This window comes from Phaethon lepturus, unplaced genomic scaffold, assembly GCF_000687285.1.
Source record: "Phaethon lepturus isolate BGI_N335 unplaced genomic scaffold, ASM68728v1 scaffold10078, whole genome shotgun sequence".
In the NCBI taxonomy this organism is placed as follows: domain Eukaryota; kingdom Metazoa; phylum Chordata; class Aves; order Phaethontiformes; family Phaethontidae; genus Phaethon; species Phaethon lepturus.
In genome coordinates, this window is record NW_010559712.1 from 9,885 (window position 1) to 37,573 (window position 27,689).

At 34.4% G+C, this 27,689-nt stretch overlaps 1 protein-coding gene across 1 annotated transcript; it reads left to right on the forward strand.

The window, feature by feature from the left end:
• Window positions 1–27,689, forward strand: LOC104625741 (contactin-associated protein-like 4; the record flags this gene model as incomplete). The annotated part of the gene is made up of 9 exons (XM_010293445.1): window positions 1–73; window positions 1,293–1,496; window positions 1,670–1,854; window positions 3,797–3,937; window positions 6,431–6,692; window positions 14,566–14,715; window positions 18,160–18,331; window positions 24,863–24,969; window positions 27,570–27,689. Coding segments are annotated over exons 1-9 (1,414 nt in total), but the record flags the coding sequence as incomplete, so codon positions are not given.

Here is a 27,689-nt window from a genome sequence, read left to right on the forward strand (position 1 = left end):
ATGATCTGGAAATTGGCCCTTGTAACACAAAAGGCCAGCAGCATCCTGAGCTGGTTTAAGAAGAGTGTTGCTAGTGGGTTGAGGAAGGTTATCCTTCCCTTCTCGTCAACTGTGGGAATGAGACATGTCTGAAATGTTCAGTCCAGTTCTGGGGTCCTGCAAGAAATACATGGACATACAGACACAAATCCAGCAAAAGGGCATGAATATGACTGAGGGAGTGGCACATCTGCCATATGAGTAGAGCTTGAGAGAACTGGGACTGGAGAGTAGAAGGCTCAGGGGGAATCTTACCCATGTGTATTAATACCTGATGGGAAGGTGAGAAGAAGATGGAGCCAGGGTCTGTTCAGTGGTGCCAAGTGACAGGACAAGAGGCAATGGACATGAACTTAAATATAGTTTTTTACTGTGAGGACGGTCAAACACTGGCATGGGCTGCCCAGAGAGGTGTAGTCTCTGTCCCTGGCAATACTCAGAACCTGACTGGACATGGACCTAAGAAACCTTCTGGAGCTGTCCCTACTTTACATGGGGACAGGATAAGATCCAGAGATGCATGGCAACTTCAACCATTCTGTGATTCTGTGATACCCATACTGGAAAATTGATGATACAAAGTCCTGTATTCCAGTATGAAAACTGTAATTCAACTGAATTAAAGTTGCAGTTTGTTTATGAATACAGTAAAAAAAAATCTGATTAAGAGAGCCAGGACCTACTCACAACTGACAAATTTTCATTTTAGAATATTTTTGTTTGTTTCCTAGAATACTATGCTATGATATAACTTTGAATTACTGATTACTACTACAGACACCTAGATTGATTTTAATAGTGGCTTAAATCTACAGCTTGCATGAAGATTCTGAAAATCAGTTAAATGTAATGGATATTACTTTTCTGATCTTTAGTTCATTAATTGGAATTAACTGTAGGTAAATTAATAGAGAATTTCACCCTAAGAATACAGTATGAACAGAAATGGTCAAAGTACTTCATGGTTCCAGGGCAAAGAAGACCTTTCAGCATGTCAGATTAGTACTAGATTGAAATAGAAGCCAGATCTTTTCTGCTCACCTTGCTTTATTATCTAGTGATCATATCATCATTAAAACAGGACAGTCTTAATATTTGGGGAAGAATGGGAATAACAGAAATAAGTTACATTTTACTGGGCACAGGTGAATCTAGGGATGTTAATGGTGGGACTTCATATCATATTGAAGTAACATGCAATTGTCTCCTTTAGACAAAGCATTATACATTATTTTTCATGTCTTTACTTCTAGGGTCTGAGGTGCTTGGTTTTGATGGGAAAAGTTGTCTAATTTACATATTTAATCAAAAACTCATGAATGCACCGAAAGATGTGATTTCTCTGAAGTTTAAGACAATGCAAAGTGATGGAATTCTCCTCCACAAAGAAGGACAAAATGGAGACCACATCACCCTGGAATTGATTAAAGGGAAGCTGTCCCTACTCATTAATTTAGGTAACAGCTACAGTCTCATAAAGTTTAACATAGTTATTAAGTATTATTTGACTAAAACTTCTTTTAATTTATTAAGTGGATTTTAATGTATAGAGTATGGTAAACTAGCAGTATATATTTTAATAACTATATTTTTATATGGAATTAACTGTTTTTATCTTTCTTCTTTCAAGGTGATACTAAAACCCATCTTTCAAATGCCCAAATTAATATTACACTAGGCAGCCTTTTGGATGATCAACACTGGCATTCTGTTGTCATTGAGTACTTTAACAATCAAGTAAACTTTACAGTGGATAAACACACTCAACATTTTCATGCAAAAGGAGAATTCAATTATTTGGACCTTGAGTATGAGGTGTGAAAATTACCTTTCCTTTATTACATTTATTAAATTTATTATGTAAATGCACTGAAACAAGCAAAGGAGACAGAACTTGAAGAAGTTTGTAATGCCTAAGACTTTAGGGATTTTCTGTCTCCTAAAGGAATGATCAAAGCAAAAGAGATGTTCTTAGATGACTAATGCTCTACTAGACTTTCAACTCAAAATTTTCAAAAAACATCTTTTTAATCTCAGAATTCATTATCTTAATATCTTTGTTTCAGTACTGCTGCAAATATGGTAAACAGTATGTAAACATAAGGAATGAACCGCAAGTCAAAGTTGTTATTTTACGGCTTTTTTACAATTACACTAAATCAGCATAAAACCATTTTAGAAATGTTTAGATTAAGACTTAAATTCCTGTAAAATCTAGCAAATGTCCTGTGAAAAAATCTTGCTTACACAAGTAGTAGATTCATGAAAAGGAGTGGATGTAATTTGCTGTGACAGTTTCCCACCTATGGTTAAAAACACCACTATTTCACAATTGCAATGTGATGACTGGCTGCTTTATGTTTGCTCCTGTCCTGTTCATTGGATGAGACAATGAGTGATAGACCAGAGTGTCTGGAACTCACAGATCTAAATTACTTTATTCTACTCATTTGAGTTTTTAAGCAGTTTAAAGTAAGTTTTCACACTGTTATGTGTTTGCATTATTCCATTTCAAAAATATAATTCAGAAAATTAAAGTCATGATTCTGCTTACAATTTCTGAATCTAAGCCACAATGTCAAGGCTTGCAGGATTGTACCAATTAAAAAAAAAAAAAGAGAGAAAAAAAGGCTAGTTTTAAAAGTTAGTTTTAACCAATTGGCAAATAGATTTGTTTTATTAAATAAATGGATATTGCAAATTAATTTTGCCTCTGTTCCACATACAGTAGTTTGAAGTATGTGTTACCAATACAAGGTAGAAAGGAAAGCAAAAGCTGGATAAAAGCCTAAAAACTTCCAAAACCTATGAACCACTGTATTTAGAATTGCATTTCTGACTATAAAAATTTCTCAATTTAATAACTTAATGAAGCATGATATATTTAATTTTGTTTTTTATTAAATTATTTTAAATATTAAGCAAAATTTCTAAAAGAGAAATAGTTTAAACTGACCTTTTCTACAATGTCAACCATAATAACTTTGAAATGGGTGAGTTCTAAGGTTCACTTAAACTGGCATCCTGTTTCTGATGGTGCCCAAGAGTGGAAACATAGACCAGAGTATAAATCAGATCACCCTTGTGGCAATGCTTTTCTAAAATAATCTACTGCTTTCTAACAGTTTCTGCCTAAGGGACTGATTAAGACGGAGTAATATTCTCAGTGGATTTTTTATTACGTCTTCCAATCTCTTTCTGAACCCGAGTAAACCTACAGCATCACATCAAGTAACTGTACAACCTAAGCACTTTGAGAGGGAAAAATTATCTCCTTTCATTTGTTCAGAATCTCCCCTAGAATAATTTAATTTGATGCACTCTTGTTCTCTGTTATGGTAGTTATGATTTGCACACAGTGGGGAAGTAAGACTCAAATTTCCTAAAGAAGTTGTTAGCAAATTCTCTTCTCCCTTTTCATACTGTCCAGCATGGTCTGCATGTACTAGGCCTTGTCCTTCTTCTTGGTTTTGCAGCTGTAACAGACCCTGAAAACTGTTAAAACTCTATATTAAGCAACTGTTAAGAGGTATCCTCAGAAGAAAAAAAAAATCCAACATATGAGATTTATACATATGATTGGATATAACTTAATTTTTGTTATCCTGTTTTTAATAAGTAAACGTGGTACAAGGAAATAGCCAAGAAGTAGCAGATTCATTATTGACCAGTCTTTGACTTCTGCTCTACACTGTTGGCAACTTCTTTCCTTAGAAAATTACTTAACAGTATCATTGATTTCTCTTCTCTTTCTAAGCTCAGCTTTGGAGGGATCCCAGTGCCTGGAAAATCAGGGACATTGTCACACAAGAACTTCCATGGGTGTTTTGAAAATATTCATTATAATGGAGTGAACATTATTGACCTGGCCAGGAGGCATAAATCTCAGGTCTACTTTGTGGTAAGAGATTCATAGTTAAGAAAGAATATATAAGTAAAACAGAGAAAAGAAAAAACCCACAACCACTTTCACATGCAACCTGTTAACACACAGCTCTAGTAAAATCCGTGTTTAACAAGAGAAAAATCAAAGAATCACATAATTGGACTATTCTATATTTGCTGCTGTACAGACTCATCCAGTAGACAATGTAGGATGCATTTTATTCTTCAGTTCTTTAGCTGATATTTAAATGTGTGTGATATCTCACTGTTGCGTGGTATCTCACCGTGGTGCATATACAAAAGCCAGTGAGTAAAATAAGATGTATCTGAAGTCACCAAAGCTCTGGTTTTGACTTCTGTACCTGACAAGTAAGAACACTAGCAATGCATTTTAAAAACCTTCTGTTCCTGAGGACACTGATCCACTCTGTTTTTTCCAGAGCATTATAATTTTGGTACATAAGTTTTGTTTGCCAATTTATATCGCCCTTTGTCTGAAGAGCTGTAGTTTAGGTTGGTGGGTTTAATACATTTATTGTGACATCGCCAACAGTTGTATCAGCCAAATTCCTACCGTTTAGAGAAATGGTTCCAATAATGAAACAACTTTCTTCTGTGTTACAGAAGTTTTTTATAAATTGTACTTAGTCCTTTGTTTTTTTTTCCCAATAGTACAAGAGACATATCTATTTGCAGTGTTTATTTATTTAGCAGCAGGAAATACAGAGATATGATGGAAACAATCAATTCAAAATAATTAACAAAATGTGAATGCTTTCAAGGTCCAAATTTTTTGATTTGGATTTCACCTCAGAACATGAACAATCAAATTTTGTTGTCTGTCCCAGAAAAAATGGATGACAGGCATCTCTTCTCATGTGAAGCTCATCTGAAATATTCCAGAATGAACTAAACTGATACTTCTGTATAATATCTGGTACATGATCCTGATAGATATTGGGGAGAAGGCAGTTGTACAAGGTTCTGTGTGGACTAGTCAAAAAGGCAACTATGAAATTATTTTCATAGGAAATTTCATGATCTTCATCTCAAATAATTTAAACTTGTCCTACTTTCAAAACTATTTAGGAGATATTTTATAATGTAAGTATGCCAGAAAGTATCTATGTTACCATAGAATCCTTGTTAAATAGACACTTCGCTGGTCTGATACAGTATCTGGCAGCTGTCTGGGGGAATCTGCAGATGGTAAGATTTTAACATTTAACAAGGTTCATTAATCTGATGACTGCCTTTTCACTATGGGTCAGTTCAGTTGACTATTCATTTCTCTACAGCTGAGTTTGTAAGACAGATCTTTTATTTATTTTTATATTTTCCTTGAAGAAAACGAAAACAGATAAACTTTAATGTCTTGCCATGCTACTGAGTATTTTTCTTAAGTTGACTTTTTGGCTTTTTACTATAAGGTCAAAGTTTTATATATGTTCAAATATTTAAAACATCTCTGTGTTGAACAGAAGTTAAATGTAATTTAAAATCTAAAGATATTATTCTTTTAGTAATCACCTGCACAGAACAAATCAGTTATAATTCAAATGATACTAGGAAGTCACTAGATCAAAGTGCATGTTGTATCACTATCAAGAGTCATAAAGTATTGACTAACTTTGACACTAGATGCAAAAAATGCATTATTCCCATTCCAGTCTTGTTATCTGTATCACTCAGTACAACCACAGGTGTAGGTTAAGCTCAGAGTTTGTCAATGAACTCATCCACACATTTATTTTGGTACCTAAGAACCAATGATTTCAGAAGCAGCCTAGCACGAAATAAAGGCTTGGTGCCTGAGTATAACTCATGATCTGATCCATATAGGCCCACCTGAAAACATGTTTCCTTCTGATTAGTGAAGTATCTGTTTCACATCTGTAAGTAGCAAGAGTTTATACACAGAATTTTCTCTGACGATTTGGGAAAACAAATATTGGGATCAGTGCACATCTCCAGTTGCATCGATTTGGAAAGACTGCTCCTTGGTCCAGGAAAATGTTTCAAATTTTACACTGCCTTAAAGAATCAGTAGCCAAGCTCAACATTTGTCTCTGCATACAAGCAGTTAGACTCGTGTAAATGTTTGTACTGAACTTTGCATTCCGTGGCATTTTATTTGACATTCAGAAACTTGTCAAGTCCCAAGTGCTTCCTGAGGTTGAGCCAAAAGAGAAACAAAGCAGGTCTGTCTAACTTCTGAAGAACCATTAAATCACCCATGTAGTTTAAGATCTTACCTCATTCACTCATCCTTGCCACTCTTTGCTCAGACAGATATGTCTGTTTTGGTTAAACAACTAGGTAAATATTTCTCAGACAGATTAAGTTCTTATGTATTCGTCCTTGATTTTTAGACTAACACATTCAAGTATTCTAAATATTAGGTTGTATACACAACGTTTTGAAATTCTGTAGTTTCCATACAAAACTTCTCATGACTGTTCCCCTGAATGTTCCTAATGCCATAATTTTTTTCATTTCTTTTTAGGGCAACATGTCCTTCTCATGTTTAGAGCCACAGGTGGTTCCTGTTACATTTCTGAGCTCCAGTAGTTACCTGGCACTGCCAGGCACATTGGGGGAAGATGAAGTATTCATCAGTTTCCAGTTTCGCACCTGGAACAAGGAGGGACTTCTGTTATCTGGTAAACTACAACAGGCTTCAGGTGGTTTCCTCTTATATCTGAGTGATGGGAAAGTTAAAATCAGTCTTCATAAACCAGGAAAAGCACTGACTGACATCACAGCAGGTAACAGAAATGAAGAAAAAAAAATCCAAGATTCCCACACATAAAAGCATAGGTTAATATAAAGTCATTTAAATTACTACCTACATTCTTAACTTCATTTTACGACTTGTATGTGTGCAATTATGCTTTGCTTGTGTGAATTTTAATCCCAAAAGTTTCTAAACACTTTCTTTTCCCACAAATATGTATCTATGTTTTTTTCCTGATGATTGAGTAGAAATTACTTTCCATAATATAGGCTGCAAAGTTGAGTCCTTAGCTTTACATATATATAGTATATAAAGCTAATGTGTATAATCTGGGAAATTTGAAACATCTAAGCAATTTTTTCAGTTGTGAAGTGTAAACAAGTTAATTTTATATTCTGTCAAGCTAAGCCATTAATATGTTTTTCACCATTTGTCAGTGACTTCACAAGGCATCAAGTAACTAATTTTTCTCTAAAGTTATACATTGTTATAAATATTATGTTTGTTATTTTCTAGAGTTCTCAATTACAGAGTGGTCCATTGAATTTGGACAGTGGATGCCCAATACCTGTTGTGTTCCAGAAAGCTGGGGCAAGACTGAGTACATTCAAAATAAAAATAATTTAAAAAAAAAGGTTTATATGAAGAACAAAAAGAAATTGAGATGTTGAGGACACTGCATAATTGAGAGCTAAAGGGTCACTTTTATAGTTAATCACTGAATTGAGAACTAGATCATCTACTTTTGTTAGTGTGCACTGCTAAGCAGCCCTCAGGATGGAGCTGAGGTTTCCAGAAAACATACCCTCTAGTCTTCTTCTGAGCCATTTCTCTGTTGGTAAACAAATATAAAAGGATAAGGGGATAAAGCAAATATCGGAAGATACAGACATGTTAGAAGGTATCCAACTTGGATTCTGAGAAGCAGCTCCCAGCTTTCATTTTCACTGAGTTTGGGAGTAAGAGGACTTCCTCTTTCACAAAAAAGTTCCTTAGTTTTTCTGAGTGCTGTTAGCACTTGATGTGAGAACAGCAAGACTGCTGTCCCAACCAGGAATCTCCTCCTCTCATGAAATGTGAGAGAAGGATAAAGCTGACAACATCTTCATCTTCCACAACTTTTTAAAAAATGGTGAGAGGCAGTAACATCACCATGTAGTAATATCAATACGTTCACCTAGCAGCACTTTGTCAGTAGTATGTTATGCTCTGACACTCCATACATCACCGAAGCCTCAGAGTTTCTCGTCTTTTATGTAAACAAATTGAATTTTGCCCCTTTCTTGTAGAAGGATAAAATGGTCATTCCAGAATGAGTTCTCAGACAGGAAAAACAGAGAGATTAGACAGATAAATGGGATTCCAAAGAATATATGAAGATGAGGAAATGAGGATGGAATTGGAGTGGTTTCTGTATGGACAAAGAAGATGACCAAAGACCACTAGCTGGAGGAATATGTCACAGAAGCAATGGATAATTTGCCTGCAGAAAACACAATTATGATATCCAAAACATCAGTTGATTCTAGATTAATTTTTAACTGTACAGGATCTTATATTTTATATTTCATATGTATAAAACAGGAGTATTATCAGTGCAAAAGAAGGCAGATTAGTTCCAGAATGTCATGTGTAAGCTGAATAACAGAAGAATAACAAGTAGGAAATCTGTGTTTTGTGTTGGTACTTAGAAAACAATTTAAGGATTTGAATGTGTGAAGAATTTAATCTTGTATAGAGTATATTCATTGGAGTGATAGGACCCAAACCTAAGGCACCTTTCAGGGGAGATTTCAAGCCAGAATATAGAGAGCTTAATGATGCTGCTTAGTGCTAGTTTGTCTTGAGCAATAACAATTACAATAAGTAAACTAAGCAGTTACTGAAATAAAAATTAAAAAATAATATATTAAATATCATAAAAATTAAAGTCTCCAAATCTCTTTCAGACCCCACAGAATTAAGAAAGTTATGTAAAAGAAGGAGAAAATTTCACCAAAAAAAAAAAAATCAGTACAAACACAAAATAAGGATCACAACTAAAATGTTCGCAAATCATGTGCTTGGCGGTGTAAGACAGACAAAGAGAGCAAAGCAGAGCCAAGCAGAGCAAAGAAACAGCCACAGAACTTGAAGACGACGCCTCCATAATGTTAGTTCTGTGCCCCTGTTTCTTTTAGATTGATTCCTTACTTAATTCCTAATACAAAATGAAATTTTCTTTGAGGGGAAAAAGAAAAGAAAAAGAAAAAACAAAAAAGTAAACATAACTCTGAAGCTCATTATGTTTCTACAGGTGTATAATGATTAAAAGTAAAATTTTAAACAATTGATTATTTTAATCCAGGAAAAGACTCTAAGGCAGTAATGAACACAGATAATATTGAAATTTACATAAACACTTTGATCCTGTTTCTGTGAGTGATAATAATATCACCCAGGGATCAGCCTTAGTATTTGTTATAATCTAGAATAATTAATGCATAAAGAGTATCATTCTGATGACAAGAAGTTTCCCTACGCTCACCATTTGAAAATGTCAATTCCCTACTGAGAATGTCAGTGGTATATAGTTAACAGTGATGAATTTGGCTTCTTAAGAGCTATTTTAATTCCAGTTCAATTAGGTGATATACGTTAAAGAAACTATTGTCATGCAGCATCATTTCAACAGACCAGCTGAAGGTGGTGGAACTTTTAATAGCTGTACACTTGCACATAGAGCAATTTATTAAATTTCAATTTACAACACAATACATAGCTTGTTAGTTGAAACATCTCAAAATAAACCTTGGCATTCTATGTTGAAACGGAACTTAATGTTCTTGTGCTATGTTAAGCTGACTCTTCATAAAGTCTAACAGGAGGAATTGTGTTTGTGAATTCAGTAACTACTGCAAAAATATTCTCTTCTAAGAAAGAAGTTATAAGACAAAAACATATGGGGAACTTCTTCTTGATTTTTTGAAGTGTTGTATTGTTTCACTCACTGAAGCAATTCAAGTCTGCATTTGGAGATTGAGTAATTAATTCGTGGATGGCTGGACAGGTTTGTTCCCCTGCCAGCAAGGACTTATGACCTGACTTTCACATACACAAACAATATTTGATAATTAAATCAGAGCATATTTCTCTGTGCACAGTTCTTAAATTCATTATTGTGTTTTTTAAAGATTTCTTCAAACATATAAAACCAAAGAGAATAAAATGTTAATTCATGAGTGATTAAGCTGTACTAAGCTGTATCCTTCTTTTATAGAATGGTTGCTTAATATCTTTCCTTTGTAGCCTCTTTTGCAAACTGGTCAACAAATATTCACAAAGAAATAACACTGAAAAAGAGAAATTAACAGAAATTTAATTGTGATGAATGATGAGACCAAATTTAATTACGACATGTACAAATGTTTGAGATCTTACTACTCAGCTTCTTCATATGACCCTGTCTTTCTATACAGCTTTTAATTTCTATGTATCTTTTAATTATGTTGTTAAAAATCATTGCATTTTGTGTTTATACTTCAAACTGATTTATAAATTACTTCCTCTAAACTATTTTTTTTGTTTCTCACTGATCTGCTAATAAACTATATACATTGTCTTTTTATATATGTGTTCCTTAGGTTGCAAGATCTCCCACAGACATTTTTTTTAGTCTTAATATTTTATAAGTCTATAATACTTAGATATTAAAATTATGGAGGTACTGCTAATGAGAATAAATTGATATCTTGTTTAATAGCTATCTTATTGTGTACTAAAATTTTAATTGTTATTTTTTCATCACTTGTTTCTGGTAAAGCATTTTTAAAACTCCTAATAGAGTACCAGACAATATGATTTTGAGATGGAATGGAAATTTTAACAGTCCGTTGACCTCCACCATTTATATATGGTACCACTCCATGGCTTTACACAAGCAAATGTGAATTTAATCAATGTTCTCAATTCGAGGGCAAAAATGAGCTGTTTTCTCATGAATGTCTTGTGCTTCCACAATGGCATTCCTCAGTCCCCTGACTTAATGAAAGGGACTTTTTAGAAGTCTTAACCTGATCCAGATGAACATCATTTAGTATCTCTAATCATACCAACCTGTGTGGACAGGAGGTAAAATATCCATCCCAAAGTAATTGAGTAGGTCAGTATGATGAACTACAGTAATCAAACCAAAAAGTACAAAATTCATATAACTGATTTTCCAGTGATCAAAAATTTTTTCTACTTCAGTCATTCATTCTATTTCCTTCTTTATGTTAGGGCATTCTCTCATCTACCTTGGCAGTCAAATATCGCAATATTTGGAATATGGTTTTCCCACTAGAACCAGAAGTTACTGAAGCAGGATGCAAAACTAAGAATTAAAAGTAATTATACTTGCAACGATTGAAATGAAATTATGAAGTTTATTCTTAGATTTAATATCTTCAGTAATGACATAGATAGTAGGATTGAGTACATCCTTAGTGAGTTTATAGATGACACCGAGCTGAGTGGTGCAGCTGATTCACCAGACAGAAGGGTTGTCATTCAGAGGGACTTTGGCAAGCTTGAGGAGCAAGCTGATGTGAACCTCATAAAGTTCAACAAAGCTAAGTGCAAGGTTCTGCATCTGGGTCAGCGCAATCCTCAGTAGCAACACAGGCTGGGAGATCAATAGATTGAGAGCAGCCCTGCAGAACAGGACCTGGGAATGCTCATGAGAAATTGGATACGACCTGGCAATGTGTGCTTGCATACCAGAAAGCTAACTGTATCTTCAGCTGCATCCAACATGTGGCTGAGGGAGGTGATTCTCCCCCTCTACTCTGCTCTTGTGAAACCCCACCTGGAGTACTGCATCCAGCTGTGGGGTTCCCAACACAAGAAAAACATGGACCTGCTAGAGTGGGCTCAGAGGAGGGCCATCAAAATTATCAGCTATGAAGAACACAGGAACATTCTATGAAGAAAGGCTGAGAAAGTCAGGGTTGTTCAGCCTGGAGAAGAGAAAGCTTTAGGGAGATGTTATTGTGGCCTTTCAATACTTAAAAGGGGTCCTATAATAAGGATGGAGAGAATTTTTTTCCCAGCACCTGTACTGACAGGACAAGAGGTAACACTTTTATAACTGAAAGAGGTTAGATTTAGATGTCCCACCCCTGGAAGTAGTCAAGGTCAGGTTGTATGGGTCTTTGAGCAACCTGATCTAGTAGAAGAAGTCCCTGCACATGGCAGGGAGATTGGACTAGATGATCCCTTAAAGGGACTTAAAGGTCCCTTCCAGACCAAACTATTATATGATTCTATGATTCCTAAAGGAAAAGATAGCATACTGCAGAGATATGACTGAGGAAAACATCATTCACTTGAAGTACATCTATAAATAAAGAAGCTCATTGCTTAATCTTAGAGAAGAGGTGAAAGAAGATCGAGCTTTTGGTAGCTGGGGATGGGGACTAGAAAGAGTAACATAAGTAAGCAGGGAAATAATTCCTTTTTTAAAAATTATTTTCTGAAGTGGCTAATCTTAAAAACACAATGTGACAAGTAACGTTACAGACTATATATATTTTACACTTTAGTTTCTTATTGAACGATAATTCTATAATAATTTACAGAAGAAAACTGATTATATTACTGGGAATTGGGAAAAAAACCCTTTCTCAGACTTAATTTTCTGTGCCTTAAAATATCCATTGTTCACGTTCTTTGTTTCAGCATACCTATGATCTATTTGATGGAAGAGTATAGTTCACTGAGGTTCACAAAGGCATAAAAAGCCTAAGGATGCTTTATCTGTTTGTGATTCTTTGTTGGCTTTTGTTTGAAGTTAATAAAACCTTTTGATATATTTGATGAGTTCTTGCTGTAAAATAGTAAGAAAAAAATAGGAAAGATAAATAATAGTACTCAGTAAGTCTAGAAACTTCATAATACAGTGTGTTTCATCTATGCCCATGATATTGCGAGGTAGCAATAATAAATTCCTAATGTTTTATCTACGCTATTTTTTAAATGTCTGTTACACATATCTAGCCAAAATACAACTAGAGCTAAAATAGCCAAGCTATAAGGCATGTTCTTGATCTTCAGCTTAATAGTATGCCATGCCTAACATAAAATACACCAGCCTGAAGGCTGCTGTAAGTTCTATTAACTGCCACCAGTAAAAAGGGACTTCTTCGGCAGTTGAACATGTTGAAAATATAGGAAAACTCTAGTCACTCCCTCCACGTTACCTGTAGGACTGTGTAAATCCTTGTTACCAAAAGATGACCCCTCTACATGTGACCTTTTGGTAGCCAGATGTAATAGCATTAATACCATTTTATATCATGTGTAATAATTTCTCCAATATTTATTTTAAAGTCCATCTATATAAATATCACTAATACAAAGTTTTACAGAAGTAGAAAAGACACCTATTTACCCAGAAAATTAATGATAGCTTTAATGCTGATTATTTACTCTGACTTAAAGCGTATTGCTCCTGATCGCAAGCTCAAATGCCACTTCTCATAGAGGAATGCAACCAAAATAATTAATGGCTAGAATGGTCCTCAGAAAACCCATGATTGTGGTCCTGTGCTTTGTACCATTATATTAAAAAGGTGAATTGTTCCTGAAAGTACAACACAAAGATAAGATCTGTTAGCCATAGCTTTTATATGATTCCACTGAGGCTGAGAATAAAGCAGAATGTTTAAGGTTTCTTGTTATGCAGTCCCTAATAAACACAGTGGTTGAAGTAAGGAAACAAATAATAAAAAAATTATATAAGACTACTATTAAATTAAATATTTAAGAGATTTTGCCAGGTGATAATTTATCTGAATTTATAATATGATTCTAAGATTTATTACTTGACTATACACTGATCTTATGTTTAGACTGTGGTAGTTAACAATATATGGATCCTAGTCATGATGTAATTTGGCTGTTTGAACATTCTCATCTTTCTATTTTTATTTCTTTTCCTTCTGTTTGAACTAATGGCCTATATTTCCAGAATATACAACACATTCTAGAGAGGACAATATAAATACATGAAAATTCAAGGGGGATATCACAGATCACAAATCATAGGCACTCTACAGTTGAGAAAAGGCTTTACATAATTCAAAGGTTGTATTCTTTGTTTTTTGATGAAAGAAGTATCTCTGTTCTGAAGAACACTCAAGAACATGATTGACTCAAGGCACTTCTTAAAGATAATAATGCACTTACATACAGCCCTGTATAAAATTTATTTAAGTATATGTATATAAGTGCTTTCCAGAATCAGGGCTTTAGGTTTATTGCTTTGTGGCACCTTACACCTCCACAGCCTGAGGTAATGTAAATTTGTGTTAGAGGCTAAACTCTTAGGAGATTTTCCCATACATTTCCAATAAAAGGCAGAAGTGAAAGAAAAATAGTCTTGTGACATTGACATGATGGTTACTGAATCTTTTAACACCTGCAAAATTTTGCTATTTTACTGGATTGTAATACAATGACTACCTTTGATTTTAAAAGATAATAGTGCAGTAAAAATGTGTATTATGTGTAACGTACTGTATCAGCCATCACAATGATACCTTAATGGTAACTTCCTTAGATTGGGAGGATACTTTTCATAGTCACTACGTTAAATGGATGTATTACTGATAATTAAGAATATTATAACAGTATGGTTTATTCACTGAAGTACTTTTATTTTTTCCTTATCAAATGTGAAGCAAGGGAATAGCAAAGGTTCTGTCCTCACAAAAGATATTTCTCTTCTTTATTCATTTTTTTCCCTTTCATTATCACTTGGAGTTTTTGTGTCGTCTATGATTGCTTTACCAGTCTGTCCTCCTTTAAAAGTCTGTAACATTCAGGGAGTATAATGAATAATGGATATTTATACTTAATTTTGGTTTTTATTTTCATTCCAGGTGCTGGACTAAATAATGGCCAGTGGCATTCTATATCCTTCTCTGCCAAAAAAAATCGTATCAGTGTAATAGTGGACAATGATGTGACTGCATCTGCTCATGCCTCCATACCTCTGCAAATTTATTCAGGAGATGCTTTCTACTTTGGAGGTGAAAAATTTTGTTTATTTACGCTGGCAATATCCCACAGCTAAACATCATTTTTTCGTGACGTATGTAATCAAATGGCAAGAATTATTTGGCTTGCCTTACGTCGTCTTTGCCTAGCTTGGCTATCTCTCAAAGGATCTGGTTTTCAGGTGCTGTTATGATGTTTCTGAGTTTGTGTTTCCTTAAAATTTTGTATTGTTGGATAGAATAAATTATCACCCTAAATCCTTAGTCACTTTTTAAAACATCGTTTTCTGGTATCATGCTCTGATAATTGAATATAGTCTGGCTGACAATCAGACAGATACACAAAGGTGTCTCTTGTTGCATACTTATTGTGTCACTAACTCAATTTTTTGTGAGAATCTTCCACTGGAACGACTTCAAGTTTTCACCTTAAGTGAATGCTCATGTACTGTCTTTACATTATATACACTCTTAATTATTATTTTTTTCTTACCACAATGACAAAACTTTCCTATGTTTGGAGAATATAACTTTTGCCTAAAAACTACATTTGGATATCTTCATTTCCCTAGGAATATCAACAATTATCTGTGACGAAGTAATTTTGTCATTAATCACATATATTATTATTGATATAGTTGAGCAGGTTGTTACTTCTAAATCTGTTGGTAATGGACTACATAATAACAATGTTAAACAGCATCTGAATGCATTATTCAACACTAGCCTAATGCTTCATCTCTTAGTAGCTTAGAAATTCATGACTAAACTATTTACTAAAAATTCTTATATTTCTGAGAAAATTGAAAAATGCATGCAAAACTCTAAGTAACTGTGGACAAAGTCATCCTCCACAGATCCATTCCCCTGAAACAATAGGTTGTAAACAAATTTCATGCTTACAAGCAGACCATAAATATAGGAATTACTACATGACCATCCATGACACATCTCTGATTAGGTGATTTGCACCATTGCATCTCATAACTCTTTTGGGTAAACTGTTCTCATATTGACAACCTCGTGGTAAAAACATTTGTTGCTAATAGCTGATCAGAATTTGCCATTTTTTACTTTTGTCCTTTGCCTCTTGTGTCATCACTGTGCACTTCTGGAAAAAGTCTGGCTCCACCTCTCTGTATCATCTTATCAGATATCTTTATCTTCTATTCTTAAGACTGAACAGGCCCTGCTCTCTCAGCCTCTCCTCACACACCCTGTGCATTCAGTTCCATGACCATCTTGGAGGCCTCTGCTGGACTCACTCCAGGATGGCAATGTCTTTCCCAGAACTATAACACTCCAGGTGTGGTCTCACAAATGTCACATGGAGGGAAGAACTACTTCCACAGATCTACTGGCTGTGGTTTTGATAATACCTCTCAGAATGCCATTGGCCTTCTGTGTTGCAAGGACACATTCCTGGCTCATGGTCCACCTATTGGCTACCAGGACCCCAGGCCTTTCTCTATGGATCTGGGCAGTTATCCTCGATCTTGGAAAGTTCCACGGACGTGTTCCATCTCAGATTAAAGACCTTAAACTCCTTCTTACTGAGCTTCATGACATTCTTGTCAGCTTATTTCTTTAGCCTGCCCAGGTCCCTCTGAGTTGCAACCCTGCCCTCCAACATTTGACCCCTGACCCTAATTTAGTATCAGTCACAGGGTTGCTGAAAGTGTACTCTATCCCATCACCCAGGTCATTAATGAAGACATTAAACAGCATAGCTCTCAGTACTGATCTCTGAAGTTCTCTGTTCACGGATCATCATCTGGACTCTGCATCATCAATTGTCTGCTTATCCCACACATATTTCATCAATCTGGTGATAGGGAGACTGTGGAAAGTTGTTAGGGTCTTTGTTAAAGTCAATGTATGCAATGCTCACTGCTCTCCCTTTGTCCACAGTGCCCATCACCTCAGCAAAGAAAACAAAGAGCTTGGTCAGACATGACTTAGCCTTGAAGCTAAAGTTACCCAGTTACCTTCTTGTCCTTCACATGTTTAGAAATGGCTTCTAAGAAGATTGCTCTATGAACTTGCCAGGGACTGCGGTAAGGCTGACTGGCCTCTAGTTTCCTGTGTCCTTCTTCTTGCCTTTCTTGAAGATGAGCATAAAATCTGCTTTTTCCAGTCATCAATAAGCTCACCAAATTGCCAAGAACTTTTGAGGATTAAAATGGTTTCACAATGACAGTGACAATTGTTGCAATGACATCAGCCAGCTTCTGCAACACTCTCAAGTGCCCCTTGGATGCTTTCTTCCTTTATCGTGGGTACTGCCTCCCTTCTTCAAACTCTGCTAGGACATGGGAAACCTAAGGATTAGTTTTACCAGTGAAGACTGAAGAAAAAAAGCCTTGCGCAAACCAATTTTTTCCAAGACCCTTGTCATTAAGTCCCCTGTTCCATGGAGCAGTGCATCTGTAATCTCCTTAGCCTTCCTTTTGTTACTGTTGTACCTACAGAAACCTTTTTGCTGCATTTCACCTTCTGTGATAGTTTTAACTCCACCTAAGGTCTGTATTTCCTAACTGCATTCCTAGACATGCAGGTAATGTCTTTGTATTCCTCTCCAAATTGCATGTCCCTGCTTGCACCTTTTGTATACTTTCTTTTTGTGTTTGCACTCACTCAGGAGCTCCATGTTTGTGTTTGCAGACCTTCTGCGACACTCACTTAACTATTTTGATATCACTATGGACTTTACTTAGGTTACAAAGAGCATTTTATTGAAAAAATATCCAACCCTTTTGCTCTCCTAGTCAATTTCCAATGGAGTCCTCAAAATGGGTCCTGAACAAACCAATACTAGCTCTTCTGAAGTCTAGGGTTGTAATTCTGTTTTTTTTTTTTTTTCTTGCTGTCTTCTCTGTGGATGATAAACTCCACAGCCTCATGTTTGCTGCAACCAAGACTGTCTTTGACCTTCACACTTTCAACCATCTCTCTCTTGTTTATTAGTAACAAGTCCAACAGAACATCTCTCCTAGTTGAGTTGTTGGTGACCTGCATCAAGAAATTGTCATCAGTACTTTCTGGAACCTTCTGGACAGCTTGATAATTAAAATAATTGTACTTAGGAACTAATTTTTGTCTTATTTGACTTCAGTTGTGATTTAAAACTTATCCAAATAACGTGCACCTTGTATTGTAACCTAACATTTTATGACTAAGGTCAGTCAGTCAATCTGTTCACATCTTGAGTCCATTCATTGCTTTGTAACTGCTGCTTGGGTTATCCTTTACTCAAATTTTTAGTGTTGTTTTTGCATATGTGTTAAAAACAGTATAACTGCACAGAAGTATTTCTTTACAGTTACACCAACATGTCTAATCAGATGAGCTTCTGTCTAGTCTTCCACCATCAAAGTTTACAACATCCGGAGATTATTGAAGTTCAATCTACTTTTGGGATATATAAATTTTTCAATAAAATATTTTTTTCAGCTCCTGGTTTTATGCTTCTTTCAGGCTGCCCTAGCAGTGGAAACACTTCTGAGTGTAATACCTCATTTGGTGGCTTTAAAGGATGCATGCGACTCATTTCCATTGGTAACAAAGCAGTGGATATGATCTCAGTTCAGAAAAATATTTTTGGTAATTTCAGTGACCTTCAGATAGATTTATGTGGCATTATAGACAGGTAAGAAAATAATATTTATTTATTTATTTATTTATTTATTTATTTATTTATTTATACGAATGTTTTGTTTCCAATACTGACTCGATGGCAAAGAACAGAAGCCTTACAAAATGGCATGCTGGGTTTTTTGTAAGAATTCAACAGTCTAAAATAAATGCGGTATTTGTAGTACAGCAATTAGATTTCCATGCACTGCAAATAAAATTAGAGAAACTGGGGTTAAAATTATTTGATGTTTCTGACAAATTTCAATTAACTTACTTTCTTTTCAAGTAAAGCTACAGACACAAGCCCCCTCCTGTGACATGTAGTCCCATTCACTCTTTGAAATGTTATGTTCTTTCTGCTTCCTATATTCTATCCATCCAGAAACACAGTAGATAGTATTCATCACAGTGAGTGAGCAATCTTTTTTAGGCTATGGTCAAAACTGATCTCATAACTTGCAATAGATAGTATTAGCAACTAGCTAAGAGAGTGACTTGTTGAAGTGGCTCCCTCTGCAGGGAGGAAAGATTATTTACCTTCCCTGAAATAGATGGAAATTCTTGGTGGAAACACCTTGCTGGAGTTGTGTGGAGAAGGCAAAAGATGAGCCAAAAGGGGTGTTGCAGAGCAGCAGAAGCTACTGAGAAGAGACAGAGAGCAGACACACAAATGGGCAATGGAAGGAGAAGTTTTCTGCTGCCGACTCAGGGGAATGCAGTCACAGGCATCTGTGGAAAGACTGCTTTAATCAAGAATAAAACAACAGGCAGGGGAAAAATGTGCTTGTAAACATTTGTCCTCCACCCCCTAAATTTCTAGTCTTCAAAAGTTATCTTTTGATCCAAAAAAGTCTGGCATTTCAATTATAAGGCTTTCAAAAATTGCTCTCTTTGACTGAACCAGGTTCAGGTTCAGTCACACAGACATATGTCTGTGACCTGCTTTCCATTTGTAGAGATAACACAGTGTACGTCAATCCAGGTTATTATTCTGAAGAAACTCACAATGTCTTATGAATCAAAGACAACAATAATACTAGTTCTTTACCTGATTTTTCATAAAACTTTTCAGAAGGAACCCTCTGAAAGGAGGCTGAAAAATCTGCCTACAATGGGATCTTTTCAATTAGGTTGTAATGTGTATTCTCACTAATCTTTCTACATCTACCATGTTTTAAGAACATACAGAGTTGCATATATATCATTGATTGTGCTAATTTATACCTTTATACCTTACTGAGTCAATCCTGACTTTGCAGTAGGCAGTAAGTGTGATAGACGTATGACAAAACAGAGTTTGGCCTCAGTCAAATCTGTATATATAACATATATGACATATATAACTTATACCATATAACTTACTAGGGGTTTGTATTTGGGATGCGTTTATGTTTCTTTTTAGCTTTCTCGCACCGTCCTCCTTTCAACCCGTTTTCTCACTTTTCAAATGTTTTTCCCCTTCTCCTTCTTCTCCTCTCTGATAGACCTCATCACACTTCCTTCCAGGTTCTAAAGTACTGCATGACTGCTGTTTTTTCAACTCTGGAATGGAACCTACTCCACTTCCATTACACTGCCTCATTTTTTTGCATGTAGTAAAGAGACAGAATCAGGTACAGAGTGAGGCCAAAAGAATGTAATGTGTGGATCTGCATATTCTTTAGTCAAACACATCAAAGGAGATCTCAGCAAGATTATGGGTGGAAACCATCCACAAATTGTCTCATAATATAATTGATGCCAATTTCTTTCTCTGATTTACCATGTATTTTTCAATGCTCAACTCAGAGCTGTGGTTTAGGAACCCTCTTTTCATCCATGAATACAACCATGTTTTACCTAAATTTTTAAAGGAAGATGGTACATTTTTATATGTAGTGATTCCATTTCCTTTCAGCTTTTGAACAGCCATAGTATTTAAGTGTGTACATTTGGGCTTTTAAAAAGACATATGTCTGTATAAATATGTATAAAGTCACTATGTGAATCTCAGTATATAGAAATCCAGCGTTATTTACAGTATTCCAAAACATCATAACATTTGTCTCTTATTGAGTACAAGGTCCATTTATTCAGAACTTGATCTTACACTTTTGATTGCTTTTTTGTTGCTTTTAAGCTCTGCATCAAACGGGTTATATTTACATATAACCCTTCCTCATATGTTTGACTTGCTGAGTTTTTATAACATATTAAGATAGGTACCACCCTTGTTTTATGTCAATACCATTGGCATCTGTTTTTTTTCAGTATGGACTTGTGTAAGCCACTTAAACTTCCCAGTCACAGCCTTTTCAAAGTGCTTTTATTACTTTCTGACATTGTATTCTTTTTTTTTTTTTAGTTTCTATTACTCCCATGGTTCATCAAAATTATGTGTGGTTTCCCATGATCAATGATACCAAAGGAGTAAAAAAAAAAATCTTTGTGAAAGGTTTTCGTTTGGTTCATTTTTTTTTCTCTAAAATTTGCTAATGTTAATTTGTGTCTTCTTATATCTTGACAATTATGTGTTTCTTGCACTAGCTCTGCCATGTTTAGTTTTCAGCTCTCAGCATGCTTACCATATGTCTTCCTAACTTATGAAAATAGGAATGAAAATTAATCCACCCATTTTCAACAATTTCATTATGCTCATTATCTTTTATTTCAAAATAAACTATTTTTAAAAAACCTTCCTGGTCTTGTGCTAGCTTGCTCCAGGGGCTGTTTCTTTCCAGTTTCCTCACACAGTCTAATTCCATTTTATATCTGCAGCTCATTATCTGGAACAAACTCACTGTTTCTCTTTATCTAACTAATTCTACATCTCACCATAAATCCCGGTAGATAAGATATATTTATCTTTGCCAACATTAAAATTGCTTACATGTATTAAACTATTTCTAAGAGGTAACTTGTATAATTTTGTGCATCATATCATTTCAAAGAAAGTATATTCTTCCTACAATGATTTCTGTCTGTCTTTGAATTAAGATAAAGTAATCAGCATTTCTGCCATTGTGCTCCCAATGATAGATATCACCCCTACAGGTGAAAACAAACAAGCCGCTTCTTTGTCATGGAGTCTTAATGGGAGTCTTTGCATCTCCAATTCCAAATAATGAAGCATGACACATGTTCTGGATTTATTGATGGTTTCTGTAGTAGAAACAATAGACCACTAGTTGTAATAATTTTACACATTTAAAGTGCATGAACACAAATAAAAATCACAGTTAGCAAAATGATCTGTATTTGTATGCAATAGTACATAACCTGAAAATGATTCTGTTAAGTCCATTCTTTATCATATGTATATATTTAACATATATAAAGTATTCTTTATTTTGTCAGATTGACAGATGGTTGGTAACTCATTCATTTATTCATTGGGATATAATTTATTCACCTCTTCTTCTTTTTAAACAAAAAAATCCCATACCATTTTCCTATTTTCTATTTTCTCAGTTCCATAAACCTTCCAGTTCCTCCTCCTGTGCCTAAATTTTTATGAGTCTTTCCAGTCTTTGCCTTTCCCATGCTCCTTCATTTAGCTTTTCACTGTATAGTATCCTTATATTGTTCCATTGCTCATATACCTCTTGGGCATGCAAATAATTCCCTTCACATATGTCACATTAAAATCTATCTCTGAGCTCCTTTATCAATATATATTGGTTTAATAACTACTAATTATACATAAAATATTAACAAAATAACTTTAGAGGACACAGTGTCATTCAAAATACCTTACAAAGTTAGCACATTTAGTCTCTGAGGACAGAGTACCAGATGAATCTGTCGTAAATGCATCAAGCCCCACACAGAAACATACAATTGTCTACCAAGAGATATTGCCTCTGGTGCCCTGGCAGCAGTGTGTTGTACAAAAAACAGAATAAATGGTTTTATATGTAAAAAAATAAGACATTGGCTGTGGGATAGTTTTCAAATATTTCTCTCTCTTTTTTTTTTCCCTAATTGAAGACTGAAGAAAGAAAAATACTGAAAGTTGCAGCAATTAGTTATTCTTTTCAAAATATATTTTAGCCATAGTTTGCAAACATGATAAGCAGATAATGCACAAAAATGTATTTAGCAGATAATTGGCATATGAAGTTCTTATTTTTTCCTTCTTTATCAAAAGTATATTCATGTTCTGGATCAATGTTCTCCTTTGAGTATTAGCTTATGATCATTATTAGCCTACTGTTCTGGTTTTAATTCATATATCATTTTCTGATGTCATACACTTAAAAGTGTATTATCAAGTAATACGTGGCAAATGCTTAATCAGCTGTTTTTTTCTGTTTTAAGTAGACATGGTGATGGATACAAAAATTATCTTTTGCAGATGAAATATTAGAAATATTTTTTTAATATTACAAGTATTTTTGTTAAAAGATTAGCTTTCTCAGAGAAAGCACTTTTCTAAATCTTGCTTTGGATAAGGTCATAGCATATAATGTAATTATAGCTTCACTTTGATGTATCTAGTGGCTATGTTCTATTTTACATTCTGAAACAGAGGGAAGATGTAAAATTTTATGTTAAAAGGTTTAAATTATACTCCAAATTGTTTTCACTTCTATTAAAGTTGGTTCAAGCGCCATCAATTTCATCAAAGCTCTTCATCTTGCGAACACTATTAGGAAGATTAATTAATATGGACAGGAAGTCAATACAAGTAAAGACCATGTAAATCACTTGCAATTTTAGGATAATTATGTCTTTATCAAAAAGGAATAAAACAAGAAAAACTATGACTGAAATACATGCAAGTAGAATAGCTGTCAGAGGATGCACTGAAAGTCCTGAATGACAGTTATGTAAGATGTATATTTATAATAACTGATGACTAGTCATATACATAGAAAGCAAAATTAAGCATTTATGCTAAGAATTATCATTCATATTTATACAATTACTTCAAATAAGGTATTTATTATCAAAGTAATTGTAAGCCCAGTGCTTACAGTTCCAAACCAGAGCTTACTGAGACATATATCATCTACAGCCTTGTCTTAGAAGTACATTCCATAAGTGAGATAATACATAAAAGATCAGCTCTTTCACTGGCAAAAATGTCACTTATTTCCTGGAAAATAGGTGACCTATATCACTTTACTTACTTTACCTACACTTTACCTGCTTGTCCTGGTTTCAGCCAGACTAGAGTTAACTTTCTTCACAGAAGCTAGCGTGAGGCTATGTTTTGGATTTGGGATGAGAAACTGTTGATAAGGTGCTGATGTTTTGAGTTGCTGCGAAGTAGTCAAGGACAGTCCAGCTTCTCGTGCTGGCCTTCTAGCAAGAAGGCTGGAGGTTCACAGGAAGCTGTGAGGGGACACAGCCAGGACAGCTGACCCAGGCTGGCCAAAGAGATATTCTGTACCACATGACCCTTGTCTGAAAAATTCTGCTTACCTTTGTTTATAAACATGTAAGGAAAATACAATTCTTTGAGAGTCAGGAGGAGTGAATGTACAAAGGCCCTGAATTACTCATTGGTCAGATGTGTGATCTGCTGGACTTTTACAATCCTATCTAAGTACCCTCCTAAGACTTCTTGAATGAATTAAAAGGTATTTTAAGATCTCGTGAATATTAGTTGGCCTGTTTTATTTTTTTCTGTGCTTACTGCCAACAATAAAGCCTTTTTATATTTTCTGAGCTGTATAACATGTGCATTTTTATACACACACATTTACTGCAAATTAGAATGTTATCTAATTTCTGAGGTGAAAAGCCAGTAAATAATTGGTTAAAGTGTGCCACTCAATTTCACTATATTTGCAGTTATGTTTATAAAAAAAAATAATTTTTTTGTTCCTCTCATGCAATATTTCACACTTAGGTATAGTGCTGTGGTCTTAACCATTAAGCAGTTACAGTTAAATTTTCTTTGCAGTCATCAATTATAAAACCAGAAGAAAGACAACAACATTCCTCAGGTTTCTGCTCATATCACCAGAATGAAAACTGGCTTTACTTGTAGTTATCTCTTGTGATGGAACTGACATACTGAATATTTTAGTCTTTCAAGAATGGGAAGTAACCATGATTTTAGAATCAGAAATAGTTCTCAGGTACTATGGTCAGTTTTATTTGTTACTTGATTTTTTTTTAAATCTATTATTTTTAGAATAATAGAAAGAAATCCATTGTGATGCTGCTTTGTTGTGACACACCTTGTTGAAGAAACCCCTTTAGTTGCAAAACTTTCCCATGAATTATCAGCATGTAAATCTTTAACTTATTTATCAATCTGTACTGAATTGCAGAGAGTTGAATGGTAATAAGTAACAGTTATGCATCTTACACTTTATTTTTGTTCTCACAGGCTTATTGTGTAATTAACATATTTATTATAGTCAATAAGAATAGCAGGGAAGATGAAGTTAATTTTCTAGTAATTATACAGATATCTTCCCCAAAGACCTTGAAAACTTTCTTCATGTTATCGTACTACTTTTCCATGATTTTACATCCCTTGATAAGTACAAGTGACATATAAATGAACAGAAAAGAGAGAGAAAATGCTCTTTGTTTTTCATTTTAGGTGTTTACCTAATTACTGTGAACATGGTGGTGAATGTTCACAGTCCTGGAACAGCTTTTATTGCAACTGTACCAACACTGGTTACAAGGGAGCCACTTGCCACTATCGTAAGTCTAAATTTTTTTCTGACTATGCTTTTATTCTGATTGAATTTTTTAAGCACTAAAATATTCATTTGTATTGATCATTCATATTAGAAAAATTTTCAGTCCTGTAAATATTCTTAAGTGGTTCAAGGAAAGGCCTTGAGTTTTCAAAATATGTAGCAGCAAACACTCATTTAAAATTCTAATGTTTATCTGTTTCTGTTTCACATTTTTCATAATTTACATTAGATGGTCAGTAATATCCTCTTCCATCCATATAATTCCACTTTCTGAAGCAGAATATCATTCAAAAATGTGTTTAGTTCATGTTTGTTCATCACCAGTGTTAATATTATCTTTTTCTGACAAAAAGGGATTACATTCATGTGCAAAAGTAATCACATGCTAAGTCCTAAACACGTTTATGTAGCTTGCTGAATCAGGAAGCAGATTAGGAGAAATTTAAAAAAAGCTAACTGAAACTAACTTAACTAATTTCACAGGACATGCTCTACATTTGTACTCCTTTAAGCATGTTCTGGGAAGCAGAATAAATCATTACTGTGGACTTCATTATATGTTTCTAATAACTAGAAATCCTTATGAAGCTTTACAGATAATTTTAAAAATTACAGAGACTGCCCCAATGATCAGATAAATAATTCTTTCCTTATAAATTTTCCTTGTAAAATCTATACCATCCTTGTTGGTAGATTTTATGAAAAGAAAGCATGTCTACACACATGAGATTTTTTGAGAAATCACTGATTTTAGAAGACTACCTATTAAATCTCACCTATACAGAGTCAACAACAGTGACGATTTTCCTGTAATGCTTTAATTGTAAAGAACACAGTGGCATACATAATAATTTTAAGAAAACTTCTGTCACAAAGAAAGGATGCCAATAATACACATGCTTTTATATACCACAGTGCATAATATAAAACTATGATAAGCCCAAAGTGAAGATGAAGGTGATTTGATTCAATGTAATTTGGAAAATAATATTTGAACCAATTGATGATGTCTATGAGGACAGATGGAGGCCATGGTTTGAACTCCATGAGAAAAGTAATAATATGAGAAAAGTTGTTGAATTCTTATTCATTGTCAAAAATACATATAAAATCCTTCTGTGATGTTTGTTTATGATTAATAAAGTGCTGTATCTATGGATACAAAATGGAAGATCCTTAGTATTTGGTTTTACTGATTTTAATAATGATTTCAAATCAATAACCTAGGATAACTTTTAGCCATGTTATCACACTTCTATGTAATTTCAAAAGGAAAAGAATGCCTTTTGAATTCTCAAGGAAAAAATCTTTTTGTTATAAACATAGAAATAAGTTACTGATCACAAAATATCAGTAATCAAAATATCATATTCATGAAAATATTAATAAATAATTGTTTAAATTCAATTGACTATTTACTCTAAGAAACCATAAAATTCCATTTGAAAATTACATAAATTCTGCATTCTGAATATTTCATAGAGTAAACAATCTGCATGAATTTATTATCTTTTTTATAGGTGTTGCCATATAATGTCAGTAACCATCAGGCAAAAAATACAGAGATCCAAAAACTAACTTCTCTTTAAAAAACAGCACCTCCTTTGGATTACTGTAGTAGTACTTCATAGCTTTTTAAAACATTCTAAATAAACTGAGTTTATATAAAACAAAATCTTCTAGACTGTTAATAATTATTATCAAGTTATGTTTTTATTTGTATAACACTAGCAACTTTTCTTCTGAATCTAATGGCTCTTTCTTTTTGGCAGTTTGTTTTCAAGTTTTGATAATAACTAATAGAGCACACAGTTTAATTTTTGAAAAGAAAAACCAGAACAGTATGACTGCTCGATAGCAATATAATGGTTAGAGAAGTTATGCTAATGTGGTCGAACTGTCGCATTATCATCAGTGGTTCCTGTCTGTTTATTACAGAGGTGGACTCATAAGTCCTGCTTCTCAGGTTTTTGGTCATAAAGAAATGATCACAGACTTTTCTTTAGCCATTGACTGATATAAAGTATACATGACATGGGACCAAGGAGCTGTCGTGTTGTCTTTGCTTATTTAGTTCTTTTATGCCGTCTCTAACAAGTCATTTGCCCTTTGGTGTGAAAGCCAAAAAATGCAAGGAAAAAATCAGAACACCTAGAAACACTAGAAACACTGCCTATCTTCTGTCCTATGTAACAACAACAACAACAACAATCTGGCTGAGGGAGGTAGTGTTTGTTTCCTCAAAATCTGATTACCAGGGTCTAAGTAATACACTTGGCATTCACATTACTTGGTAGTTTTTACAAACATTTACTCACCCAAATTTCACAGTTTTCATCCTGAAGTTTCCAGCTTGAAAGATGGATGAAAATCCTTGAAAATGTCCCTTGTGGTCTTCCCAATAAATGAAACCAAATGTGCTTTACAAATTCAAATTAAAGTATAGTTTTGATTATGTGATTGCTTCTGTATTTTTTAGCAGTGAACACACATAACATCTTTTCCCCATTGACAGGCTCCATGCACTTTTTTTTTTTAAATTCCCTGAATAAAATGTAAAATTATGCCATTACAGTTGTGATGGAATGTGTTCTTTTACAGCCATCTATGAGCAATCATGTGAAGCCTATAAGCACAGAGGGAACACTTCTGGTTTTTACAATATTGATTCAGATGGAAGTGGCCCCTTGGGACCGTTTCTTGTATACTGTAATATGACAG